This window comes from Myripristis murdjan, chromosome 8 (assembly GCF_902150065.1).
Source record: "Myripristis murdjan chromosome 8, fMyrMur1.1, whole genome shotgun sequence".
In the NCBI taxonomy this organism is placed as follows: domain Eukaryota; kingdom Metazoa; phylum Chordata; class Actinopteri; order Holocentriformes; family Holocentridae; genus Myripristis; species Myripristis murdjan.
In genome coordinates, this window is record NC_043987.1 from 811,745 (window position 1) to 821,633 (window position 9,889).

General features: G+C 38.9%; 1 protein-coding gene across 1 annotated transcript; it reads left to right on the forward strand.

The window, feature by feature from the left end:
- Positions 1-249: 249 nt before the first annotated feature.
- Positions 250-5,866, forward strand: LOC115364078 (uncharacterized). Its single transcript, XM_030058493.1, has 7 exons — positions 250-493; positions 1,822-1,929; positions 2,489-2,699; positions 3,486-3,555; positions 4,119-4,221; positions 5,264-5,480; positions 5,628-5,866. The coding sequence occupies exons 1-7, from the start codon at positions 320-322 to the stop codon at positions 5,726-5,728; spliced, it is 984 nt and encodes a 327-aa protein (XP_029914353.1). The 5' UTR covers positions 250-319; the 3' UTR covers positions 5,729-5,866.
- The last annotated feature ends 4,023 nt before the right edge of the window (positions 5,867-9,889 follow it).

Sequence of the window (9,889 nt, forward strand, 5' to 3'; positions counted from 1 at the left end):
TTACACAAGAAATCCGTCTATTGGGTCCTTCTTCTTTTTTGAAGCAAGTCTTAGTTCTATGGTGTTACTTTCCACGTCCAGCGTCTCCATCAGCTCCACTGCCCTCTCTGCCCACACTGAGAGTGAATGCCTCCTGAGTCTCTTGGGCCGCGTTCAGACTGCAGGCGAATCTGATTCAAATCAGAGTCCTTCTCAAATCCGATTTTTAGGGCTGACTGTCCACACTGTTTTTAGCAAGTGTCCAAATCGGATCTGGCTCTGTTCAGACTGGGCCACATCATTGAAAGAGTCCGCTTGATGACTGGTTAGTCGGATCTGCATGCTGCATTTGGATTTAATAACTCTTTTCTTCCATCCAGATGACTACAGTGACCTTTGTAAAAAGAGGGAAGACTGGTGCCAAACCGGCGCAGATATATGGGCAACCCGTAAAAGAAAAATAACCCCCCCCAACAAGTTGGCTGACCAGGAGGACAGACCAGCGGAAAAAAAGGTGATATACACTGTAAAAACTGCTGGGTTAAAAACAACTCAATTTGGGTTATTTTGGTAACCCAGTGCTGGGTCAAAAAGGGGCCGACCCAGCACTGGGTTGTTATAACACAGCACAGTTGGGTTATTGGTCTGACCCAGTATGTTGGGTTATGTTTTCTACCCAAAAAATGGGTAGAAATGACTATATTGATGGGTTAAACTTACCAAAAAGTGGGTTGAAAAATACAACCCAAATTCTGGGTTATCGGTATTATTTAGGTTAAAATGACTTTTTTCACATTCACACACACATACCTAGGACCAACTTAGCTTCTCCAATTCACCTAACCTGCATGTCTTTGGACGGTGGGAGGAAACTGGAGTGCCCGGCGGAAACCCACGCAGACACGGGGAGAACATGCAAACTCCACACACAAAGGACCTTGGGTGGGAATCGAACCCAGGACCTTCTCACTGTGAGGCCACAGTGCTAACCACTGCACCACCGTGCCACCCTCATTTCACATTAACGATCCTCATACCAAACTTTCTTTTGGCAAACAATTGTACATTGCAAATTTAAAAAAAAAAAAAAAAAGTTTTCAGTAACGTTCATGGTCTAATTATTTTTTCCACTTTAAAATCATGAAAACTTGAACCATTGAGCCAGAGGTAGCTGAAATCTTTGTAGCTTGTTTAGCTCACATAATAAACACTTTAACCATCAAACCTAGTAGTCTAGCCTAGGGGGCTGTGCATCCACAGCATAGACATACAAAATGTTTGTTTGTTTGGTAGATTTTTTTTTTTTTTTTTTAGCTCACTTTGACAGTTGTAGTTTCACTATCTAACCGTTTTCAGTTACATCCCGGACCCGGAGCAATGCTGCTGCGTGCTGCTTGGTCAAGTCGTGTCGTCCTCTGCTCAAAAAAGGCTGGCTGGCTGCAAGCATCTCCAACCCATTGCGTTGGGTCACCATTTTTAACCCAAAGTTGAGTCAAAGTCACCCAACCCATGATCCAGCTGCCTGAACCCAGCATTTGGGTTACTGTAACAACCCAGCAGTTTTTAGAGTGTAGGGAAATTGTATCTAACATAATGAACATAATCTAAAAAGCGAACCATGAGTAATTATCATGGCATTTTTAAGCATTATTGATCCATGGGCCAAAGCCCATAATTTTTTTTTTTTTTTTTGGGGGGGGGGGGGGATTTGAAACAGTGACCCTTTGGTCTATCATCTTCATCTACCTTCATCTACTATCTTCATCTACCCGGTTTATAATATTGGATTATGTGATTGATAAGGCACTTTCAAAATAATCCAATCCAAATGTCTTTCTATAGCAGCTGAAGGTGTTTAAACACCCCATGCAGCAGACCACGGAGCAAATGAAAAAGAAGGCTGCTGATGATATGGTGGAAGCACTCAAGAAGGAAATAATGACGAAGAAGGTAAATTATTTAAATATTGACAGTCATGGCTCATGCAGAATTTTGTGTAGTCACTGGAATGTGAATTTTCTGCAGATGCTGACTAGTGGAGATGGTTGTGCCAGGATTTGATTTGGACTCGATCCATCCACACAGGGTTTCCGCTACATGTAATTCATTGTGGCGCACCGCCACGGCAAAATAAAAGCCGCCACACCTTCGGAATGATTTTTTTTTTTCTTCCAGATGTTAAAACAATTTTAAAAGGATATATATACATATATATCATATATATTCAACGACGCTGAAGTCCCCCCCCCACAGTTTCAAAAAATCCTAGAGGAAACCCTGCCACAGGTGATACTATAGCACCCAATTGAGAACTTTAAATAAACATGTTTCAGGCTCTTTTTGACCTACCGTCATGATATTTTTGCACGCATAGTACATTGCCTCCAGGGGAACAAATATGCATCATAGCAGAAACCACAACCACCCTCAATTCTGATTGGTCCACACGTTTTGCTCAATATCTGCAGACACAGTAGGCCTTTTTCTAGTTATTGTTATTATGGTGTAGTCCATTAGGGAAGAGGATTCTGAGATGCAAGACCTCCCCGTGGAAGACATCTCCATGTCAGATGATGACCTGGAGCCTGACCTGGACTCTCACCCTACCTTCCGGACCTGGGGCACAGCGATGCTCGAAATAAGACAACTTAAAGAGGAGAACAAGAGGCTGCGGGAGGAGAACTTGATCATGAAGGGGGAATTACTGGATGCAGTGACCCGTAATATTTCGATTATACATTTTCCAGCTTTCCCAGCATGGTAGACTGGCTTGGTATAGGCAGAGTAATTTTATGCAAGTCAGCCCAATCAGCTAGGGGTGTCCCATGTCAGATTTTGAGTATCTACCGATCTGCCGACTCCCGATCTGATACTTCTGTATTTTTTCATATTGGATAATCCAATCAAAAGCGACCATTTGTATGTGTAAAGGAAACATTGTGAGCAGTTTTCAAACTAAAGGTATCAGGCTAAAAGCACATAGAAGGTCATGCATCTTATTATAGTTTTCTTTTTTACATAGATTTTATTTTGTGCCACTGCCACTGACTGAAAAGGTTGGTGGCAACTGTGCCACCAGTGTAAAATGTTCGAGCTCTGGCAAGGATTTTCTATATCGCCGTCTGAGCCGTTTAATGGCAGTCATGCTTTTCCATAGCCAGTGAACCACAAGGGTGTGTTCAGGTTAGCCGCAAACGTTTGTTGTGCTCTATGGAAAATAGTTTGTAAATTTAATGTTCACTGTGTTGCTGAAGTTGAAAGCACCCCAGCTGTTTGTGAAAGAGGTTGGGATATCTGCCATCTTTTAGCGTTACATTGCTCTCTATTGTACTGGACCATCTCCCATTATGATACTCTCTGCTACAGGTGAAACTGAAGCCTCATCACTTTACCCTCCTGTATATTCATAGATTCTAGAGTAGGCCTACTCTAGAATCTATCAATATACATACAGTCATGGTTTTGCATCCTTGTCTTATAATTTACAATTTTCACTGTCTGAACAGAGCTCTCCGGGGTTGCGCGGCAGCTAAAGAAGGTTTTGCATGGAACTGCTTCCACAACAAATCACCCAAGGTATGTCTATGGATATTCTCATTTATCCAGGTCATCGTTCTCTTTGGGCAAAAATGAATCATAGGCAACTGGACTTGTATTAGTCTTAGGAAGACGTTTCGCCTCTTATCCAAGGGGCTTCATCACCCAAGGTATGGATTGTGAGGCAGCATGCTTCTACTGATTGTATTGATGGGAGAAATGATGGCAGGAAAAGTTACTATCAAACCACAAAAAAATTTAAGAAACAATAACAGGCTGGTTGGGCTGGTAGTCTGGCAGCCGAGGGGGTGAACCTTGTTTAGTCAGAGTTTTTTTTTCCTGCTGTTTCTTGTAGCTTTGGGGTCCTTCTTCAAAATCCTAAAGGGTGTCCGGTAGAGAGACCACCTAAGGGATCAAAACGACCCCATGCTGTCTGTCCTCTATAAACCCCGAAAATGCTAACCGGGCACTGTCCAAGATTATGAAGAGGGACCCCAAGCTAAGATTTCCTAATGAGATGACTCACAATGTCGCGGTTTGCACCATCCTCCCAAATTGATTTGGAGAAATGGGTTACTGATGAAGTGTTCTGATTTCTCCAGCACTCCTATGCGGCCCGCCTCAAGGCCCGCAACATCTGACATAGGAGCACTGCAGGACACTCCCCCAAGACCACCATCTGAAGGACTAGAGTCTGAGATGACAGTAAGTATCACATGTACAGTATTCCCCTCATTAGGGTAACAATTTTAAATTGTCTTCATGGGAGCAATATGAATTTGAAAAGTGGTTTTGAATGTTGCATTGTTTGTACAAAGAGTGTAGCTGTTTACAATTAAAATAAATTGGTAAATATTAAAAACGTATGAGGCTGGAGTTTGGCCAAATTATTCAAATTGCATGAACTTTTATGTTTCACAAATAATATTTAAAAAAAAAAAAAAAAAATTAGCTTTTCATGTGCACTCTTTTAGAATGCACCATGCAGAAGATGGGTAATTGTTTTACCTTTTGTAGACAGAGCTCTTCCTTCTTACAGACTGAATGTCCGTTCCTAAAAAGGGGCTCTGAAAGTGCAGCTGCCTCCACTGACCGAAAGGATTGCCTTTAGTGTTGTGTGTATAGGATTCTCCTTGGTAGGGAATCCTTGCATTAAACAGGTCTGCTTATCAAGTCATTAAGGGATGGTCCTATGACGGTATAAGCGGAGCGATTAATAGTTGCCCTTCCCTACCGGCGTCTAAGGTCATGACTGCACTGACACTGATGCTGACCCTTAGAGGTCTGTGACGACTGTGTTTGCAAGAATATGGACTCTGTTCTGTAAGGAGATACCTATTGCATATCTATCAGCATAGTACATTCTACAAAGAGTGCACATGTAAAGCTAGAATTATGCATTTTCATTATTTGTGAAACAAAAGTTCATGCAATTTGTGACGAATAATTCTGCCGACGCCAACCTAATACGTTTGTAATATTTTACTTTAAACTTTAAAATTGTAAATGTAATTAATAATTACAGACACTGCAGCTCAACACACATAACTGTACGCACCTATCCTTTAATGTTTTTAGAAGTACAGTACTAATCTAGAAGCACAAATTGGAGACTTGTTACTTCACACTCCTTCCCCACCTCTAATCCTCCGCCACCTCTAACCTTTCCGTCACCACTTGACATACAGTACATGTACATACTGCACGTGTGTAGTAAATTTTATACATTTTTTACATTGTTTTGCAGGTCGATCTTGTTCCGGGCTCCGGGGTTCGAGTTCCCAAGTACAAGTTAAGTGCCCTTAGGACAAGCACTCCTGCCACCTACATCGGGGACCTTGCCATCCTCGTTTTTGGAAAAGAAACTCTTTCAGAGTCGAGCTCGACCGGGAAGCAGTCTGGCGCCCACAAAGATGTGGCGTCAAAGCGACCACTGGATGAAAAGAAGCTTGAGGTCATAATTGGTGAGCTCTTCAGTTGTGATTTATAGCCCAGCTTGCTTCACATCAATTAGTTAATTGCTCTCTTGAAAGGATTTTTGGTTAATCTGGCTCAAATTTGTGTGTGTGTGTGTGTGTGTGTGTGTGTGTGTGTGTGTGTGTGTTTAACAGGGCATGTTAGGTCCAAATACCCAAACACCAGCGTCCAGGAGGTCAGAAGGGTAATCCGGAAGAAGATAAACAACATCAGCTACAACTCTAAGAAAAACTAAAGATAGAGCCATTTCGAAAAATGTTGCACTGGCTGGGCACTTTATTTTGATTTTTTGATATTTATTTTAAGTTTTATGCCCCCTGATCTGATGCCCGGGGATGTCTTACCCCCCTCTGTCCTGATGAAGACCATGTAGGTCAAAACATGTTGACTTTTTGTGTTAAATAAAAACCTCCTCGTTCTTAACTGAGTGCCCGGGTCTCCCTATTTTTCTGTTTTATAGTGTTCAAGGTCAAAGTTGTTCAAAATTCAAGTTGTTCTAAATTTATTGTATTTTTGACACAGATTAATTAAATGGTAATTGTGTATGAAGGTTCAATGTCTGCATTTGAATATCTTAAAAGGTAAACAATCAGACTTGTGGACTAGTATTAAGATGTTAATTTGCTGTATATGAGTACTCTGCATTCAAGTAAATTGTAAGTAAAGGAGTAGTGTACTATAATTACTGTAGCAGTATTTATTGCTAGTATAAGAATAGCGCAATTCAAGTGCATTGTAAGTAAGCGGGCATAGTATATTTTGAGTATATAAATGGTATGCTTCAAGTACAACAGTTTAATTCAAGTATGGTTGTAGTATGCATCAAGTATAAGTAAAGTATATTTCAAGTACATTGCAGGTAAAAGTAGTGCACTTATATAAAAGTGCAATGTAAGTAAAGCAATAGTGTACTTCAAGTACAACTCAAGTACATGAAATAGTATAATTTAAGTATACTTATATATACTTCATTAATACTTAAGGAAGTCTTCAGTAGTGTACTTCAAGTACACTAATGAGTATATGAATGGTTTACTTTAAGTACAACTCAAGTACAACTCAAGTACATGAAATAGTATAATTTAAGTATACTTATATATACTTCATTAATACTTAAGGAAGTCTTCAGTAGTGTACTTCAAGTACACTAATGAGTATACGAATGGTTTACCTTAAGTACAACTCAAGTACATGAAATAGTATAATTTAAGTATACTTATATATACTTCATTAATACTTAAGGAAGTCTTCAGTAGTGTACTTCAAGTACACTAATGAGTATATGAATGGTTTACTTTAAGTACAACTCAAGTACAACTCAAGTACATGAAATAGTATAATTTAAGTATACTTATATATACTTCATTAATACTTAAGGAAGTCTTCAGTAGTGTACTTCAAGTACACTAATGAGTATACGAATGGTTTACTTTAAGTACAACTCAAGTACATGAAATAGTATAATTTAAGTATACTTATATATACTTCATTAATACTTAAGGAAGTCTTCAGTAGTGTACTTGAAGTACACTAATGAGTATATGAATGGTTTACTTTAAGTACAACTCAAGTACAACTCAAGTACATGAAATAGTATAATTTAAGTATACTTATATATACTTCATTAATACTTAAGGAAGTCTTCAGTAGTGTACTTCAAGTACACTAATGAGTATACGAATGGTTTACTTTAAGTACAACTCAAGTACATGAAATAGTATAATTTAAGTATACTTATATATACTTCATTAATACTTAAGGAAGTCTTCAGTAGTGTACTTGAAGTACACTAATGAGTATATGAATGGTTTACTTTAAGTACAACTCAAGTACAACTCAAGTACATGAAATAGTATAATTTAAGTATACTTATATATACTTCATTAATACTTAAGGAAGTCTTCAGTAGTGTACTTCAAGTACACTAATGAGTATACGAATGGTTTACTTTAAGTACAACTCAAGTACATGAAATAGTATAATTTAAGTATACTTATATATACTTCATTAATACTTAAGGAAGTCTTCAGTAGTGTACTTCAAGTACACTAATGAGTATATGAATGGTTTACTTTAAGTACAACTCAAGTACAACTCAAGTACATGAAATAGTATAATTTGTCTGTAAAATGTCTTCAGTAGTGTACTTCAAGTTCTTTGAGTATATAAATGGTTTATGTTAAGTAAAGGAATAGTACCATTCAAGTACAGGTAATAGTATAATTTAAGTATACTTATATATAAAAGTAATCTTGAAGTTTACTTGAGTATACTCAAAAGTGGGCCAAATCAGGGTACTTTTAGTATAAGTATACTATAGTAAGTATACTAACTAGTACATATGTAAGTACACTACTAGTACATAAATACAAGTATACTTGGTAATGAAAGTATACTTGATAAAGTATACTCAAACTCCACTTAAGTATACTTGGAAAGGTAGACTAGAAGTTTACTTCTTTTTGGTAAGGGTAGCTATAGCCCTGGATCTTTATAACACTGACATTTAACAACACTGAGCTATAACAGTGACCGTTTTTCGTATAACACTGACATTTGGCAACACTGATCTATAACTCAATTATGCTGCTCAAACCCCTTAAACACATTCCTATACAATATTTTCAGAAAACACATTCACCTGAAAATAAAAATATATAAAACAAGCCATATCTTTGGCTAAAACATATAAACACAGTAGCAGAAACACTACAGCAATATAAACATATATGTTATATATTTTCATAACATTTAAAATAATTTGCAATGTATTTCCACCTTTTGACACTATTCACTGAAACACAATATCAGACCATCCTATGAAATATGTCTAAGGTTATTCATACTCCATACTAACATACTCCATACTCCATACTAACCCTAACCCTAACCGCCTCCGAATCTGCCCTTGGGTCCAAACTCTGTATTTTATATCATTTTGTATTATTTTTATGGGGCTTTTTAAGGGCCACTTTGGCCTTTTTAATAGGAGATATATTTGAATTCTTGGAATTATTTTAAGACCCCTGAGAGCCCGCGCCCCCCGGAGTGTCCTCAAAGAGGACACTGCGATCTTCACCAAACCTAACCTTAACCCTGACCTGATGGCGGCCGGACGGAGTCAAACATTTAGCTCCACCCACATTTAGCCCAACCCCGATCTGCGGAGTCAGTTGCAATTGGACTGCTGCGCGTGGCTGGAGGCTGTGACCACCTGTGAGGACTTTGGGGCAGGGGAGGGGCTTGCAGCAGCACCCGCTGCTCGCTGAGAACAGGAACTGCAGAGGAACGATACGTGTTTTCATGTCAGTTTCCAAAATACCAGAAGTCTCCAGTAACACCAGGAAAAGTCGCTAGATTTGTCGCTAGTCGCTTCTGACAAAAAAAGTCGCCATGGGGAGTTGGAAAGTCGCGAGATTTAGCGAGAAAGTCGCCAAGTTGGCAACACTGTGGCCAAGCGGGCGCATACGTGTCAAGTGTATGGTGTGGGATGAGGTCAAAAAATCATGGAGCGCACGCAGTCGTGGCCAAGCGGGCGCACAAGGGTCAAGTGTATGGTGTGGGATGAGGTCAAAAAATCAGTGGAGCATCAATCACCCACATTATTTCACTTAATGACAGATGATGAAACAGTGTCACTGGATCACTGCGGGCCAGACATAGGGCTCTATGTCTGCAAGTGCAAAGTAATCTTGCACTTGCTTAAATACAATCTTTTCCAGTAATTTACTGAGAACGGGTAGAATGCTTATAGGCCTACTATTCGCACCACAGAAAGTTGATTTTGTATCTTTGGGTAAAGGAATAATCTTGCCCTCCTTCCAAAGTTTTGGACACACGCCACTCATCAGACACTTGTTGAATATGTGACAGATAGGTTTTGAAATCTGTTCAGCAGATAATCTCAACAGCCTACTGTCCAAGTTGTCCATTCCAGCAGACCCACCAACAGTCAAAAATCTCAGCAACATTTCCACCTGCACAACACTGACCTGATGAAATTCAAAATTACACAACTTGTTCTTCATAATGCATTTTTTATCAGCTCATCTGAGTTAGAGTCATCAGTACAATCCATTTTCTCTCGAAGTTTAGAAACCTTATTAACAAAATAATCGTTGAAATAATTTGCAATCTGAGTTGGCTTAGTCAAATAAACTCCATTCAGTTCAACAAAAGAAGTGCAAGTAGATTTTTTCCCCATAATTTCATTAAGTACATTCCATATTTTCTTACTGTCTTTACCACTGTCAGAGATTCTCTTTTGATAATAGTTTCTCTTTTTTACTCTGTTCACTTTGGTCACATGATTCCTCAGTGTAAAGTTTTCTGTCTACAGGAGAACCAGAAAGAACAGCAACCTTTTTAGCCTCATCCCTCTGAAACATCAAACTCT